General features: G+C 31.0%; 3 protein-coding genes and 1 long non-coding RNA gene across 4 annotated transcripts; 2 read left to right on the top strand and 2 right to left on the bottom strand.

The window, feature by feature from the left end:
- Positions 1-643: 643 nt before the first annotated feature.
- LOC149490873 (uncharacterized) lies at positions 644-1982 on the bottom strand. The gene is made up of 2 exons (XR_016317734.1): positions 1558-1982; positions 644-811 (listed from the first exon to the last, which is right to left on the bottom strand). It is a non-coding gene; the product is annotated as an uncharacterized LOC149490873 (long non-coding RNA).
- Positions 1983-3549: 1567 nt separating this feature from the next.
- Lamtor5 (Late endosomal/lysosomal adaptor, MAPK and MTOR activator 5) lies at positions 3550-4225 on the top strand. The gene has a single exon (XM_089709362.1). It carries the CDS (start codon positions 3666-3668, stop codon positions 3936-3938), a length of 273 nt encoding a protein of 90 aa, XP_089565488.1. The 5' UTR covers positions 3550-3665; the 3' UTR covers positions 3939-4225.
- Positions 4226-9648: 5423 nt separating this feature from the next.
- On the bottom strand, positions 9649-18768 carry fwe (calcium channel flower). The gene is made up of 6 exons (XM_089709350.1): positions 18744-18768; positions 18543-18663; positions 17168-17375; positions 11810-11920; positions 10446-10561; positions 9649-9786 (listed from the first exon to the last, which is right to left on the bottom strand). Exons 1-5 carry the CDS (start codon positions 18744-18746, stop codon positions 10447-10449), a joined length of 558 nt encoding a protein of 185 aa, XP_089565476.1. The 5' UTR covers positions 18747-18768; the 3' UTR covers positions 9649-9786; position 10446.
- Positions 13228-15079, top strand: LOC149490871 (uncharacterized). The gene is made up of 4 exons (XM_089709330.1): positions 13228-13475; positions 13575-13860; positions 14221-14536; positions 14986-15079. The coding sequence occupies exons 1-4, from the start codon at positions 13291-13293 to the stop codon at positions 15033-15035; spliced, it is 837 nt and encodes a 278-aa protein (XP_089565456.1). The 5' UTR covers positions 13228-13290; the 3' UTR covers positions 15036-15079.
- Positions 18769-18800: the final 32 nt, after the last annotated feature.

The raw sequence follows: 18800 nt of genomic DNA, 5'->3' as shown, positions 1-18800 counted from the left end.
TTATAGAAATCCAAAATAAAATGATCGTTTTAAGGTTTATTCAAAACGACAAGTACCTACTTTATAAGCCGCACTTTTTCACTCCCGGTATAAAATGTAGTAGTAGAACCTGAAAAAAATTACATTGCGTTTACTCGCCTACACGATTCAGGCAATTACCTGACTTCCTTAGTTATATTTTGGAGCGTGTATAGGTACAACGTATATATCGCACGTAAACATTTTAGTTATAAGCTAGGTTAATGCATTAAAATTTATCACTTTATATTCTGTATTATACAAATTTATCCATAAAATTAATATAAAAATACTTAAAAAAATATGTTCTTATTAAAATATGTAACACGTTTTTAAAGTCAATTTTAGCCAATGCAATGTTGGCAATGAAACGCATAGGTACAGTAGTGAATACTTTTTTTATTTTTTGAAGGTTTTAAATGTAAATATCAACAACAAGCTGTGTATTGTCTGTAACGTATATAATTATATACTCAATCATTTCCTCGATGAAAGTACCTAGGTATCATATTCATTATTCATACAGCCTCTACATCCTCAGTCTTCAATATTTATGACTCAATATTTATGACTACAGAATGAAATTAAACTTCTTGAAGTTAAAACTCGTATTAAAAGAACAAAAACTATGTAAAATTTTTATTTATAACGTATTGGTAACATATATTTATAACAAAAAGTAAAAACGCATTTTCGTTTTCTTATGCAATGACGTCATTGGTTGTACTTTCTATTCCCTTCCCGCCATTTTCTTCAAATGTTATCACTATTTCCTTCCTTTGATTTGGTTTCGCTGCAAAATTTTAATAATATTAATTAAAAAAAAACGCGACGTCATAACATGCAATTAATAATTCCTATTGTATGCAAATTCAAAAATCAAATACAATCGTTAAACTTGCTCTATATTCGTATAATGTTCTTAACAACTAGACTACCTACTTATGTAGTTTCATAATAATTCATTATTATAAATTGATTTAAGTCCAAATCAATATAAAAATTGTTTATTGCACGCCTCATAAGCGAAGCGTTGAGGTGGGTACTACTGTCACTTCGCGCAAAACATCTGATTTTTCAAACTTAAAATGTCTTTATGTATCATACATTGCACTTGTAAGATAATACATACACACACATATTAAGAAAAAACACTATTTTTAACGTTCATGATATTTTTGATGTCATTTTTGTTATTTAAACTAGTTAAAAAACAGTTTAAAAAAGTTCTGTCTTGGACGTCCGTGTGTCTGTATGTGCGGATCCTTTTTCTTGTTAACACGATAGCGACCGAAATACTTTACTAATCGAGTCTTTTTTTTTCTCTTACGCTTGAGTATGCTCAGGAATAGAACCCTTTCATTTTTCAGGGTCTGATTCGATGTGGTTTAATTGTTATTAAATAAACAAAAATAATAATTAATAAATATTTATTAAAAAAAATTATGAGGCGTGCACTTTTGGATTTTCCAAATTATTTTATAATATAGAGCTATATTGCAAATATTATAAATATTATAAATACATTTTTATACATACCAAAATTACAAATCTTCGCTCCAATACCTTTTTTCTTCATAAACTTGAAGACTTCGTAAAAGAATATAAATACTAAAGTTCCTAATAAATAATAAATCAAAAACTCCATCATTGTGATAAGATTATTGTATCAAATAAGCTTTTTATTTTATATCGATATTCGATTCCTAACTGGTTCCGGTCACTGACTTGCGGCTCGCGAGAGAGGATTAACGTGCATGGTGAAACATCTTGTAGGTAATACTGCATGCAGTGTCCTTTTAATGACGCGTCATCGATGTTTTATTTATTTTTGATAAAATTTTGACTTTCAATATCAGATTTACATTTTTACAACTTCTTGAATCAATCAATTCTTCAATGAGATCTCTACAATCTTATTTTGTATCTTGATCTTAGGTCTTTAGCTAACATAAGAATTTATCTACGAATAATAATGATACTCAACTCTTTTTTAAATACATTACTTAAATATTTAATAAAAAGATATTTGATTTGTTTGGTTAGTAATAGTTTTAAATTATACTTAGTTCATTTTATGGTAGGAAAACTACCTACTACTTACTGTGTACACCATACACATATAAAAGGTTTGTCCTTACTCTTTAGACATTATACTTCGTTGACAATAATTATTTTATACGCATTAGAATATAGCATTGCTAACTACATTCTATAGATGGTTAATTGTTAATTATTATGTAAATGTAAGCGCTATTAAACCCTGTACAGCTGTTGTTTATGGCTAAGTTATTAAACCTTCAGATGTCTTTTTTTACGAAACGTTGTTGTACTTTTAAATTCTTGCAATATTCTACGCATATAAAACAAATATAAAATATAGGTACTATTGACGGTTTGAGATAAATTTAATCTTTTGTGTTTGGAATAAAACGGAATAGAATGATGTCGTTCTTGACATTTTAGATTTTTTTTTGTTTATAATTGGTACATATTATTTAAGTTCTAAAGTCTAAACTATATAATGATTATTGAAATAATTAATTGTTAATCATCATCATCATCAATTTTAGTAGGCAACATTTGAACGTTCAACAAAATTCAAAAACGTAATTCTATGTCGCCGTTACTAGGTTACGTTGTTGTATTTCGTTTTGTTAGAACTTCAAATTTGCTTAACTTTTTTCAATTAAGTACGATTACATATTAATTATAATAATAATGACTGATACAAGACGTAATTTAAAGATTTGATTTAAGTAATTGATAAACCATTCTAAACATAATAAACAATTTCTGATTTAAAGAACTGACGTCGACGCCTACAATTTTGTGGCAATAAACCTTTTTGACGTGATAACGTCTTTAAAATCGTTTTAGTCGGGTGACATGTTCAGAAACTTGTGTCACACCAAAACCTCACGAGCGCGATCGCAGGTATAATGAGAGAGAGACGGACCGATCTCCCGTCTCATCTCGAGCGCTGCCACCGCATTATGTTATCACGTAAACATCTCGATCGTAAACCTACTTTACAAACAACCAATTTTTTTTTCTTTTATACCAGAGACGTTACTCTAAAAAATAAAAATCGAAATCTGACATCTAGAATCAAATGCATTGATTACCTACTTGTAAATAAAAATAACCATAAATTAATAAATGCGTTGTGTTTTTTTAATTAAGTAGATACTTGTCTAATTTGCTCCTTAAATTTACGAAAGAAAGTGTATTACTGGGACAGGAATTCGCCTGATGAATTTTAAAATTGACATGTGTTTCAAGTTCGATTGACAATAATTAATGTTTCAAGTCCGTATCGATCACGATTAATTCACTTTCTCCTCTCTTCGAAGATAAAATTGATAAAATTGAATAGACAGTCAAATTTTGCCTATTAAACTGGCTTGACTATAATTTGATCTTTTCACAGGAATCTATCCATTCACACTCATTCACAAGATCCATTCATTGGAAAATATGAAAACAATATTTATGGCTAGCAATCTGAATTTGACAACTTGTCAACTTGACAAGTGACAATAGTTACAAATCAAATAAACATTTTAAAATTGTGTTTTTGAGTTTGTCTCATTAATTAATTGGGTGAATTATTTGTAAGCGTTAACAACTTAACAAATTAAACCATGGAAAAGGACTTGGACAAAGTTGTTGAGGAAATAATGTCAACACCCAACGTGACTGGGTGTATATTTGCTGATCACAAAGGCCTGTGTTTAGCAGCCAAAGGCGCTGCTCATGTAGACTCCGCAGGGATTCTCGTAGCCATATCCGAGCAGGCTTGTAAGCTACAGCCCAATTTGAAACCGCCCACCGTGTGCCTAGAGACTGACCAAAAAATGTGCTTGATTCAACGGCACGGTACTATTACAGGAGGAATTTTCAAATTGAAGACATAGAAACACAAGTGACAAATATTTCGCCTAATTTGGCAGTGTTTGATAATTAAATGGCAATTTTTAAATGGTTAAATAATGATGTAAAGATACACATTAATTGAACATTATGCAAAAGGAAGAAAGTAGTTATACATTATTATAACAATGTAATAGTTCTATTAAATCTCTCTTTGTATTATTTAACTATGTATAGAATTCATGAGTATGTATCTATATAGATTTAGCTATGTTTTTAAGTTTTTTGTTATTATTTTAATAAATTAAGTTATTAAATTCCATATTTTAGGTATATTCTTTTATTTCCTCTTTTATTTATGAATATATAATTATCTCTGGATACTGATACTATTATAAGATTTTACTCCAGATGAGAAAATGCATAAATTATTTTTTTTTTTACTTCATTCCTTGTTTCAATTCCTGTGATCGTACATTTACTATCCATACTTATATTATAAATGCGAAAGTAACTCTGTCTGTTTGTCTGTTACTCAATCACGCCTTAACTACTGAACCAATTTGCATGAAATTTGGTATAGAGATATTTTGATACCCGAGAAAGGACATAGGATAGGTTTTATCCCGGAAGTCCTACGGGAACGGGTTTTTCTTTGAAAACGCGGGCGGAAAGCTAGTTTTCTATAAAAAGCATTTTCAAGAAACACCTCACAAATCATAGCTGTGATAAAAACATTTTGTTTATGGCAGGGATGTAGAAATAATACAATAAAAATGCAATATACACACATTTATTACAGATATGCTGTCCTAACAGTAATATATGACAAGAACAATGCAGTAACCACTTCTACAACTATAACATACTCAAACATACATATAACTTCAACTTGTTACTACATACCATATTCAAGATTTTCTTTATATTAGCAAAGATTAGACAGATCCAAAAATTATCGCGTACTAGCGGTCCGCCCCGGCTTCGCCCGTGGTACATGTTTGTGTTTTCTTCCCGTAAGAACCATCCTTGTTATTTAAAGAATATTATAAAAAAATAATTATCAAAATCGGTCCAGCCATTCACGTGTGATGCTGTGACCAAGGGGAATAGGGATTCATTATTATATATAGAGATTACGGTGAACTGTAAACAAATTTGCTTGTAGAAGGAGGATGAAATTCCTCCATCAAATAAGGGAGTATCTTCAACCAGTCAATATGACTGGTTGGATAGGCCCTGATGGATGTTGTACACATTATGTATTAAAAATATGTCAAAAGCAGGTTTCAGAGAAATATGGGCTATGACAATATTTTTAAAATTGTTTGTCTTTTGCTTAAAAACTTCCTAAAATGGAGGCTCTGTATTATTTGTATATTTTTTTACTTATTATACATATGAATTATATACCAAAATTGCTAAACATTGCCAATTTCATCTATACTAATATTATAAAGAGGAAAGATTTGTAATTATGTATGTATGTATGGTTTTCACGCATAAACTACTGGGCCGATTTCAAAAATTCTTTCATCATTAGAAAGCTGCATCTTCACTGAGCAACATAGGCTATATTGCATTTTAAAAAAAATTAGAGATCCTTACCAAAAATACGATAATGTAACCCAAGGTGTAAAAAATTCCTTAATAAAAATTCTGTCATCGCGTGCGCTGCGGAATCTATTCCTTGAAGTACGAGGATGGTTCTTATGAAAAATCGTAAACATGTAGGTACCACGGGCGGACCGCTAGTAACAAATATATGTAATAAGAATTTACAGTATTAAAAGATAATTTATCAGAGACCAGAGTTTGTTAAACTGGACTCTAATAAAAATCTGTTTTAAATACAATGAAATCTTTTTTTGTTATTAATTATTGGACCTGTCTATCTGCCATAGAAGTAAAGATTTAAGTTATTATAAATTTCATATTAATTTCTATGTACATAATGATAATACTATTTCATTGATAAATATGTTTTTTTTTGTAAATAATGTTTATGATTTCATATAACTGTCAAGATATGTAAAAAGCCTCAATAAAATATTATCTATACATATAATAAATCTGTAGAAGGGTCAATTCTGTACATTGAAAATATTGAAAAAATAAATAGCAGGGGGTGTTACTGGATCGATACCAAACCCAAATATGTGATTAAAAAAATTTTTGTCTGTCTGTCTGTCTGTCTGTCTGTATGTTCAGGCATCACGTAAAAACTAACGGTTCGATTTCGATGAAACTTGGTATAATTATACCTTATTATCCTGGGCGTAAAATAGGATACTTTTTATCCTGGAAAAATACGTAAAAAAAAAATAATCTTAATTTTTCAGTTTTATCCATAGACGTTGTTCTGTAGAACCGCGAACACACTTTGCGTATTATTATAGGCCTAGCCGTATTTGGGTCCAATAGATATTTATAAGATGTCATTGTCAGAGTTACTCAAAATGGAGAAATAAACCATCCACGCGAAGACCGACATCCGCGCGGACGGAGTCGCGGGCGGAAGCTAGTTCAAAATAAAATAATCAGTATATTTTGTTTATGTAAATAAATAAGAAAATCGCCAATATTTATGTTTATTTTTTTTAACTCCAAAATGTAAAGCCTTCAAATGACGTCACACAGTAATTTAAATATGATTATACCTACAAAATGATGAAACATTGATCCAGATTTACTTATTTATTTACACAATATTTTACGAAATCTTTTACATAATTCATAGTTATTTATTTATAGGGGATATTTTTCGAACAAACCTCAATACCAACAAAGCATATACGCTGCGAAACCGTAAATATGACATAAATATTTCCTTTTTGAAGGCCATTCTGGTAACAATGTTGCCTCATACATCAACATATATCAGTTTCGCTAATCTTAACAACAAATTCTAATCTATACTTAGTGCTTTATTCATAAAATTATATACAAACTGAAGAGGGAATAATTTACACTTACAATGTAATAAAATAATGATTCGCTTTTGAATGAGGAAGAACATTGAGGTTAACATAATAATTAGTTGCCATATTTTAACGTAAAATAATAAGGAGCACAAGCAGATTGTCTATGGAAGCAAATCATAGATAATTAACATATTTTAAACATAAAATACATTTGTATGTTGATACAATTTTTCGAACAAAATATTCAAATAAATTCAATTTAGATGAGCAAATGATAAAATATAACTATGAGACTAGGGTCTACTTTAGTCGTCTTAAATTTTTAATTTAAAAATTAACAATAAAAATATCCATGCTTTTTAAAAATTGTTCTAATTTTTCCCGTTACAGTTAATAATACATTTAAACTATGTGTATTTCCTTCAATAATAAACTTTATATAGCTGCGTTACACTGATTATAATTATCAATACTTTCGTTCTCACATTGCGTAAAAACAAAAATGAAAAGATAAGATATACTTAGGTTATAAAAGTTTATAAGTATGAACCTATATACGCATTATTTAATGTAAGTGCTTAAAATTATAAAAACAATAATGATCAAAAATTCAACACCACTTGCGGCGATGGCACGGCAAATCAGCTACAAAAAAACGACAATCACGCCATAAAAGGTACATTTCAAATCACACTTGATTATGATTAATTCGAACATTCAAGGGCAGATAGCATGAATTGACACACGTTTCTATATAAAAGTTTTACAGCCGTGGGTACATTAAAAAATAATTATAATTAATTTGCATAAGGACGTATGTAAATGAGACCCTATTGGAATTTGGAATGTATACAACATTATAATAATAATTCGTTTAACATAAATACTATAGAATAAAATCCTTAGGAACTATATTATGACAGCTTATTCTAAGGACTGAAATTTTATCATTTTCATTTTTTATTAAGGGCCAACCCGTTTACATTTTAAAATGATATTTTAGTATGAAATAAGAGGAATTGTTTCAAATTCTGTGAACTTATACGAACAAAGCTAGCATGTAATATATAATATCAAATCTTCTTCATAGTTTAAACAGATTAAATGGGGAGGGGTATAGAGAAAATTAGAAGTGTTAAAAGTAATACAAAAGGGTCACGCATACAAAAATTTACCCTATTTGTTTTAATGACTACGGAGTGACGCACTATTTATTATCTAAAAAAGGCCTATGGTTAAGACATCATCTGTTTGTATGCTACACTAGCGGGCTTAGATCACTGGAATCGTGCACATGTATGTATTAATCTTTATTATCCATGCTCAAGAAGCTTATATCTAATACACTGGAGATTTCAGTATGAACATTAACTTGTAACAAGAAAATATGACCTTGAATGACGCCTGTATGTTTTTTATCCCTTTCACTCCTAACTTGGCAAGTGGGTGTGAAAGGGATAAAAAAACATACAGGCGTCATTCAAGGTCATATTTTCTTGTTACAAGTTAATGTTCATACTGAAATCTCCAGTGTATTATGTCTATGCTTCTTGATCCATGCTATATATATTTATGTATCGAATCAACTTATAAATAACGATAGATATGTTCTAATTCAACATGAACTAAACTACGTACAAACACTCATAAGCTGTAACATATCACAAACAAATATCTAACGGGAAATGAAATAATTACCTACGAATAACAATTTATCTATCTACTGCATTTGTCAACCTTTAACAAAGTGATATAGTTATTTTATACGTCATAAGTACTTTAATGTAGACGCAAAGAATGACGCGAAGATATATTATAATAATTTAACGACGTAAAAGACTTCTCTTGAATAGTCCGAATCATTAAAGAATCGATTTGAAAATGTTGGCTGGTATAGTTCTATCCCACTCGCAACAATGTCGTGCGCGATAATGTGTAACGTGCAAGTGAGACAAAACCATATAGCCAGCATAATTATGACTAATCTTTCGGTTTCTGCAGTCTTTTTTCGCGTTTCAATTTAGACCTATTTTCGTATCAATCGAAATAAGTCTTATTTTGTGAGAGATCGTTAAATCTAGAAATAACTTTACGTGGTTTATTAACAAGACATTCATAAAGCGACAACAATTGCTTCAAAGAGATGTTGATGAAGATTGGTCCAAGATCGTCGACTTGAATACAAGATTTTCCTTGAATACAAGAATATCGAATGCATAATTTTGGAAATTATTTGGTCAATATTTTCCAAAATTATGCATTCGATATTAAATAGTTCAAAATTCTTATGTCTAAGCAAAGAAAGTTGCTTCGTTTGGCTTCGCACTGACGTATTGTTCACACTTATATTTACGTTCAAAGTTTGTGTTTTCACGCCAGTGAAATATGCTATTTTTATGGAGGACATATTATATTGGAAATCGATGAAACAAACATTCAAATTTCACCCGCAAACCACGCAAGACTTATATTTAAAGTGCTTATGCTACACCTTAAATGCATTATAGCCTTTTTCTGTTCACGTCCAGTCACGATTGCTTTCACAATTTACTATATGTAATCAAATACAGTTATTTACGAAGTTAACTTTCAAAAATATACGCTTCAGAAATCTAACAATCTAACTAACTTGAGCACACGATACTAAAACGGAAAAAATTTAAACAGTTATTTCACCACAGTATTCATAACATTTTTGGTGTACCGCAAGGATCTGTATAAGGTTCACATTTGTTCCTCGTATATGTTAATGACTAATGTGTTATTATTGTGGGTAGCGCAGTGATTTCACAATGTAGGACGTATGTAAAGTCACTTTAATCTATTTTCAGGTCAATTGTTGAGAGGGGGTCCTGAGAAACTGAATGGTTGTTCGTTGGTGACGAGGTTAGCTCGCGGCGCCGTCGTGGGCTGGAAACCACCGGCCTCTAACGTTGCCGCTGATGTCCTCATTTCTTCAATAGACGCTCTAAAGGCAACAGATTTAATTTAAACTAAGCAACAACAAAATAAATGCAATCCGTAAGTCTATTCATTGCGAAGCATAAATGAAAAGTGCTGAAAGGGCCACAATTTATTACCGTCGCTATATTTCTAGCAAGTGCCTTCGAATAACTAAACACCGACATCAATGTGCTAGTAGCTTTTACTTGCAATGAAAAATAAATAGCTTTAAGGAAAACTATAAAGAAGAACATCGACTAAAGACTAAAATACAATCATGTAAAAGTAACACTGGTTATTGAAAATAAATCGTGCCAAGCAAAATCACCCAAAAACAAGAAAATATCGTGCAAAGCATAGCAGTGGGGTTATATCGATAAAGGTGGAATGAAGATAAATAAGAAACTTCTCTTTATTCATAAAAGTCTAAAATCAAGATTTAGACTACGCGAACGTCCAGAAAAGGTGATGTACTTTGCGATCCAACTAAGAATAAGATCGATTCGACGACAGATTGTTGTTAATTCAAACGAATTCATAATAATCTATGTTAAGCAACAATCTTTGTATTAACTCTTTTCAAACAACGTTTGACAAAGACCATCATTCCTATTCTCAATTAGATCACACTCTACACCATTTATCATCCAACCCCCATTCCACCGTGCCCCAAACTCGTATTGCCTTAGTTAGGACGCCACACGTCTGGGTCCTCCATGAGCGTGACGCTGTGGTCCTGCGCCGGCGCGCCCGGGGGCGTAGTGCCGCCCGCCATCGCGGCCATGTCGTCCCGCGAGCCCCTACCCGCACGCAATGTTAGACCGCCCACCAAGGGTAACAATATAATTCGGCATTGTGTTATTTATAGACATTTTTTTAAATTTTTTGTAAATTGGTATTCTTTGAGTGTCATTTTTAGCTAATTTGGTATTTTTAATGTATTTTTAGCTAGTTTGACAGTCGTTTAGTGTAATTTAAAAAAAAATTGGTATTATTTTTGCGTAATTTTTAGCTAATTTGGCATTTTTGAAATGTAATTTGTAGCTTATTACCGCATATTTTTTGTCTAAGTGAAACATTATTAAGTTATGTTAGCATTTCTTGGTTTAGTAATTTAAAATTTAATTACCGAGTTAAGTTATTAGTTTGTACAAATTAAACATTTTTGAAGATTTTCTTGATTATTAAATTTTGCCTTGTTGAGCTCTTTTTGATTGTGAAATTTCAAATTGCATTACTAAGATTATTAGCAGTTTTTGCTGCTATCGGCAGATCATGACTGTTTGGTTTGTTTTTGACGTGACAACGTCTTATAATTCGATAGAGCCGGTTGCACGCACGAAAAAACATGACTCATGCGGCGTTACCTCGCTCTGAGGCGTTCCATGTAAGGCTTGAAGTGCAAGCGAGAGCGCGGAACGAGCGACAAAGAAGTACAATCGGACGTTGTCACGTTCAACTATCGTCAGTAAACCAACTTTACAGACAACCAATATTTTTTTTTAATGCAAGGGTTTATAAAAGTTCGAAGTAATATAAAATAACGGATTCTTCCAATTTTCGTTACATTTGCAGTTACAAATCGAAATCAGGTTCACTGATAGATCCATCGAATTTTATAAAGACAAATTCATAAGAATTTACCTACGTGAAAATTGCATTACAACCTTTCAATAAATTTTATCAATAAGTAATTAATTAAAATCAGCCGTCATTATATTGTTACCCCACTTTTTCAATGTTAAATCATTAGATAATTAAAAACACACATAAAAAAACATCACACAAATATGTGTGTCGTAAGTATTAGTTTCACAAACATATATTTTATTATTATTTGTTTAGATAAACAACATTAAAGCAAAGCTAACACACTGTTAATAATTCATACCAACAAAACGATTGTGACTTGAATAATCTTTGAAAAGAAACATTTAACACATACATCCTCCAACATAAAATGTACCACAACTGTATAAAGCATTCAACCCATTATGAACCTTATTTCCTAAGCGACAAGTGCTATATTGATGTAACGAATTACTCACTTTTTGCCTAGCGCCATCATTCCGTACACGATGCCCGTTGCGAATATCAATCCACTGCCGAACCATGTACTGAGACTCAGGAAACAGAGAAAAAATGGTGGCAATGATAATCTGGAAAGGCGAAAAATAGTTTTAATAACTCAGGCCCCGGAATCACAGACACAATAGAAAATCTATTGTGTCGTGGACCGATCAGGCCGTTCGGGGCTCAATGGGTTAATTTTAAGGACTTGCAAAACAACTAAGTAAATATAGGTATCACTGGACATTGCATTTGATGCCATCTAGTTGTTCAGAAAGCAAGCTTGTACATGAAATATGTATATAGATTATACTAGCGGCCCGCCCCGGCTTCGCCCGTGGTACATATGAAAAATAGATGTTGGCCGATTCTCAGACTTACCCGATATGCACAGAAAATTTCATGAGAATCGGTCCACCCGTTTCGGAGGAGTATGCAGAGTGCAGACTAACATTGTGACACGAGAATTTTATATATAAGATTATGTCAAAACAACTAAATAACTTTTACTTATTATTATTTAAAAATATATTTATACAAAAGGAACAAAGGAAAATAAAGGAAAAGGTGTACTGCACACACCAGTACAAAGTTATTTCTTTTTTCGTTATAAAAAGATACATTGTGTGTGTACTGCTTCGTTTACCTAATTTCACAACTACCCACCATCCAAATATATATTTAAGACGAAGTTTATTGCAATGTCGTCACATATCGAAAATTACTTTTTAATGTTTCCATTTAGGTTCTATATGATACTGAAGATATTAAAATTCATTTAATAGTCTACACCTATACATCAATAAAATTAAAATGTATGTATCAATCTTTCATCATTGCTATTCAAGAACTTTCAATTGTTATTTGTCTATTTATCTTTCCGTTTCTCCAGATAACTCTTTTTTATCAACTGTTTTTAATTGGATGAATTAATTTGATACATACTAGACATTTATGCCCGTTTTCACCAACATCCCCTATACTACCACATAAGTATGGGACCCTTTACTTAAAAGGTCCCCTAAACTAGCCCCTATATAAAATTGCGTTTCACCATCATTTCTATCCCCTAACTAGGGGTTACATAACTATGTGACGTTTTTTTTTCGATGTTAGTGATTGTTTCACTTGTAGACTTATCGATACTTTTAAATAATATCGTTTTTCATAAAATTCTCTGAAGTTTTTACACAAATAGATGTAGTTTATGATAAATAATGTTTTCATAGCAATAATAAATATAATTTCATTCATTTTTTTAATTAATTTAATATTTTCTAGCATTTTTACTCTGTATATGCATAACGAAACATGCATTTAATCTGTGGTAACTTGTATTTGACAGTTGGTTGACATTTATGTTTGTTTTAATCTCATTTTAATCGCCTCTTAGCTTCCGTGTTATTTTTAAATTTCACAAATAATTTAGTTGCGTTCGACAATCGATTATCATAATAAAATGGCTGAAAAAAGGAAGCGTAGTCAAAATTTTACAGTGGACGAAAAAGATAAGTTGGTGAAATTGGTGTGTATTTTTAAAAACATCATTTTAAATAAAAGAACAGATGGTACAACCAACCAAGCTAAGAACGAGGCTTGGATAAACCTCTGTTCTCAATATAATGCAACGGGAAATATGTACAGGTTAGTTAAATAAACACAAACATGCCATATTTTATCATTTAATGATAACTACCACATGGTCAACAGCTATACATATTATATATCTACATTTTATCGTAGGAGTAAAGATGCTCTCATGAGAGTCTGGGAGAAAATGAAAAGCGAAGCAAAAACGTACAACTCGAGAAACAGGAGTTGTGCAACTGGAACCGGTGGAGGACCCTCAACTATAAAAACAGACCCAATATTAGAACAAGTCTGCGAATTAATGGGTCGAGGTTGCAGTGGTATTGCTGATGTTCTAGACTCAGATTCAGTTATCCCAATTTCATCCATCAATGTTATTGATCCAGAAGTGACCAGTGAAGAATCGCAGGGTACAATTTTAGACGCTGAACTGGTTACGGTAAGTACTGCTAGATATATAATTTTTATTCAATCAACAATTTAATTATAGGCAATATTAGTACTGTATTAAGTTAATAAAGTGTAAAAGGATTTTTCTATCTTTTCTTTTCTTCTTAAATTACTTTTTCACTTAATACTCAAGCCGATCAGATCTTGACAAACAAGATGACTCTTTTGTATATAGAAAGAGGACGGGCTACTTATGTTAATTATATAAAAAAGCTACATGTGAGTAAAAGAAAAAACGTTTATTGGTACACACCAAAGTGCACACAGTAATACAGAAAATAAATAGTATAAAAGAAAAGTATAAAATTTAAAACTAAACAATTTTTAAAGTACATTAATTTGTTTCCAGAACATGGGTATAAATGAAGTTAAGGGAGACGAACACAATGTAGTGAACACACCATCATGTTCTAATATATTAGGAACTCCTCTTTGGAAAAGGCGTAGACCAATTCTCAAAGAAAATCACCATCCCCAGACGGAAGTTGTGTCTACCCTGTGTACAGGATTCAGGGGGATAAATGAAAAAAAAATTGAAATTGAAGATTTAAAAAAGAAATTGCTGGAAGAAGAAATAGAATTTAAAAGAACCTTACACAGTTTACAAATAGAGTCAGCAAGAAAAGATTTAGAAATAAAAATAGAAGTTCTTAACCAAATAAAGGGTATGCTATTATTAATTTATTTCACGTAACAGGTTTTCAAAATAATTTGTAATTTGTAGTCTTCTGTATCCATGTGTGTTCTGAGATGTGATGTTGGTAATGTTTCCTATTTGCCCATTTGTAATGAGTTCCTCTATATTAGGAACATTATTTTCATTCACCGGCTCACGTTCTTTTCTTAAAATACATATATTGTGTAAAACACAACACGCAATAATAACATTTATTGCATTTTTTAATTCCAGTCTTATACCAACAGCTAACACAGGAAAACGTCGTTTTAAGACTCCATATTGTCTTTCTACCACATTCCTGGTTTTTATGTGAGCCTCGTTGTATTTCTGCTGACCTCTTGTCGTAGGATTTAAATAAGGAGTCAACAAATGGTTCTGAAAAGAAAAAAATATCTGCTGTTTTATAAGTTCATAATATTATAATTTACTTTACAGGTGGAAACTTCAATCTGAAGAATTTATTTGGTGTGCCAAAGAATGACTAAATAGAGAAATTGTATTTTTTTAAATAAATTGATTATCTATGACACATGGATTGTATTTATTTCTATACATATTTTCCTTTTATAAATACTTGTACTTGCTTAACTATTTTACCTTCAACGGGTATCCACTGTCACCCAGTAAATAGCTGTCAGTAAAGTCTCCTCTTTCAAATTTTCTATATGTATGACTATTTTGATAAATAGCCGAGTCATGTGTTGAACCTGGCCAACGTGCCACAACATCCCTTATTAATAAATTAGCTGATGCTATTGTCTGAACATTTATGGACATGTATCCCTTCCTGTTCCTGAATAACTCTGCATCATCGCCACCTTAAAAAAAAAAATACAAAACGACATTATTTTGTGTAAAATACTGACTTGTTAACATAATAAAGTTTAGTCTTGAAGTTTCACCTGGTGATTGAATTTTCACATGTGTACAATCGATGCAGCCAAGAACATTAGGGAATCTTGAAATATTATAAAATTCCATCTTAACGTTTTCTTGCTCCTCACTTGTATTAGGGAAGTTGACAAACTCTGGTCGTAGAGTTACAATCGCTGCAGATACTCGCTTTATTATCCGACTGCAAGTAGCCACACTGATACCACCCATGTCTGCCACAGCTAACAAGTGACTCCCCGTAGCATAAAACCTCAATGTCATTAATAATTGATTTATTGGAGATATAGAATTATTTCTGAAATAAAAGCAAATGAAATAGTTAAGGACAGCATTTGTAACTACACAATTTTGAAAGAAAATATAATCGTAGCGTAACTAGAAACAAAAAAAAATACCACGCGCACTATTATAGCATGTGCATAAATACAAACCTATTTATAAAAGCTTGTAATTAGTAGATTGTACTCACCTATTATCAGGAAATTCTAAGGCGTGTTCAATCTTTTCCAATAAATACAACACTGATGATTTACTTAACCTATATCTCCGAAAAAAATCAGTTTCATCAAAACTTTCGAAGTAATTTGGTCGTTTTCGGTATATTTTTGGTCTACGATGGTTATTTACGTCGAATATAGTCGAAACCGTGTCTAAATTTTCTAAAAACTCATATAAATCACTATCCATCTTTGTTTCTTAAAGGATCACTTACTTATGTGCCGGTTTATGGGCCAAAATGTCGGCCTCCTAAAGTTAGGGGACTTTTTAACGTTTAGTTGACCCCTAATGGCTGGTGAAACAGAAACCATCTTTTAACGGTCCCCTAAGCATGTTTAGGGGATCCCATAAACTTAGGGGATGTTGGTGAAAACGGGCATTAATCTCACATAATATGAAAAATGTCGGGGGCGTCGTCGAGTTCATTTTAAATATAGAAATAAATATTCGACATAAATAAAACATTTATGAGTCACATCATACAATCTAGTGGTTTTCTTGCTTTGTCATTCAAGGTTAAAATATACATTTAGTTAATGGACTTTTTAATTCACTTCATTTATTTTATCTCTATAAACTATGACAATATTTGTATAACATACTATTCTTAATTCATATAATAATTTATTAAATTCAATATTTAGTTATTGAAGAATTTACAATAATTGAGAAATTATTTTTAGTAGTAGTATATAAAACTAGTTTTACGAATTTAGTCGTTCACTTACACTTTTCGCTATCAAAGCCATAATTTTTTCCATACCCTATTTCACTCATTTCAAGTTTTGTGCTCTTGGCTAAAAAAAATATCTTTCTCTAACTCTATGCCTTTTACAAATTTCATCAATTTCGGTTCATTGGTTTAAGCGCGAAAGCGTAACAGAGGTATAAAATTACTTTCGCATTTAAAATATGAGTGGCACATGGGAATTACCACATTAAAATTCAAATTTACTTAAGTATTAATGCTGTATCATCTTATATTATCACAAATATTATATTCTTGAACATAATATCTAAGAATACAAGATAGTTTATTTCTAAATTTCATTGATTTTATTAAATTACCTAAATTAAAATTAGTATTTTCAATTATAAACAAGCTACTGACCAACAGATAACAGTAAGTAGAGTTTTAACTTTTAATTTCACAGCCTAAAACTGCTCATTTCTTTCCTCTAAAATTTATAAAACCGTACCTAGTTTTAATAACATTAATTCTCACCCAATATACAAAGCTGCCTTATTCCAATACGGCCGGCCCTCTATCTTATCGGACAGCGCTTGCACATAATCTATGAAGAAGCAGCAGCAAGGCGCCTCACACACAATCACTATGAAGCCAGCGAGCATCTGCCATATACCAGCTATGAGGCAGGTCACTTGAAAAACAATGATGCCCGTGCAGTTTATCAGGCCCAGTACTATTGCAACTGGAAATTTGAAGGGTTAATTAGTTTTGCTTGCTCAAGTTGAGTTATAATCAATAAAAAACATTGCATTTGTCAGGAAATTCATGGAAAAAAAACAAATTCTCCATTGTAAAGAACTAAAATTGTTAGTTTCTTAAAATCAAGCTATCTATTTTATTTTTAATGACATTGCAATTTTTATGATCATTGACTGGGATTATTGACTCGGCATTTTTTAATTGCAAAAACTCAAGATTTCATAAATATAATTAGGAAAAAGGACAAATGTTGATAAAGATGATACTAATAATATCTTTGCAAACTAGTTTGATTAAAAATAAAGTCTTATCTACATGAATAAGAAAGAACAAATTAAATAGGTATAACTACATGTTGCATGAAATTAATGTTTCATACTTTCTAATTGTTACCATAATAATTATATGATCAATTATGTATTACGCTCACAGTGTACAGGGAATATACTTTGTTACCTAATAACTAACCTACTAATGAATTTTTTATTACATAAATAATTATTCTAAAGGTACTTATTTCCCTGAAGATTTATTACAGAACAGACTTGTATTTCTTTTAGGCTATATTTTATATGAAAGAGAGTAAAACTGCAGGCTAAAGTTAGTTATTCAATAGTGTTTATAATACAATTAATGATATACACACTTGAGTGACTTTTAAATGGATTTTACTTATGTGATTAGATTGAAAGTGCTCTGTGTTGTTTTTATTAATGATTTTGTACTCAATATTTTTCATTGATAAAATATCTGATTTTATTTGTACAATATAATTTAAAGTAACAAAGGGTTACTTCACCTACAAATTATTAAGATTTACCTCACAAATAGGTATATACGCAATTAATTAATAACAACTAAAAGTATAATTAACCTTTTGATTGAAACATATGTTTTAAGTATAGAAACAGTCAAGATAATTCTAGTATATAGAAAATAATTAGAAGGTATAATTTTTAAAATACTATGCAAATAATATCATTTTAAAGAGGCGGTCACGATTAAATAAAAAAATAATCAGGTTTGAATACCAAACTGATAAGATAAAGAAAGTAAATAAAATGAAACATTCACATCGTCATAACAATGCACTTATTGCATTGTTTAGCATTCATTCTTTTCATTATATAAATATAAATAAAATACGTACTGAAACTGCCAATTGTTCCCAACCCCCGACCAGCGTAACGCAGTGTCCAAGGAACATCATCTTTCTGGACATTATCGGCGCCTGGGCGGGCCCATAACATAGAAATCTTGTTGGCGAAGGACTAAAATAGAAAGAAACGTTGGAAGAATATACATTTCAGGCTTAATATTCATTTTATTTACATTTATTAACTCCACTTACCATCTTCGAAAAATCAATCGCCTTGGCAGTTGGCACTGCTGTGTCAGCTGTCAAAAC

The sequence above is a fragment of the Colias philodice genome, chromosome 2 (genome assembly GCF_061535455.1).
Source record: "Colias philodice isolate Cphi_HAF_F1 chromosome 2, ilColPhil1 Martin Lab GWU primary, whole genome shotgun sequence".
NCBI lineage: Eukaryota > Metazoa > Arthropoda > Insecta > Lepidoptera > Pieridae > Colias > Colias philodice.
Note: the sequence above shows the minus strand (reverse complement) of the source record. Positions and strands in the feature narration are given on the sequence as shown.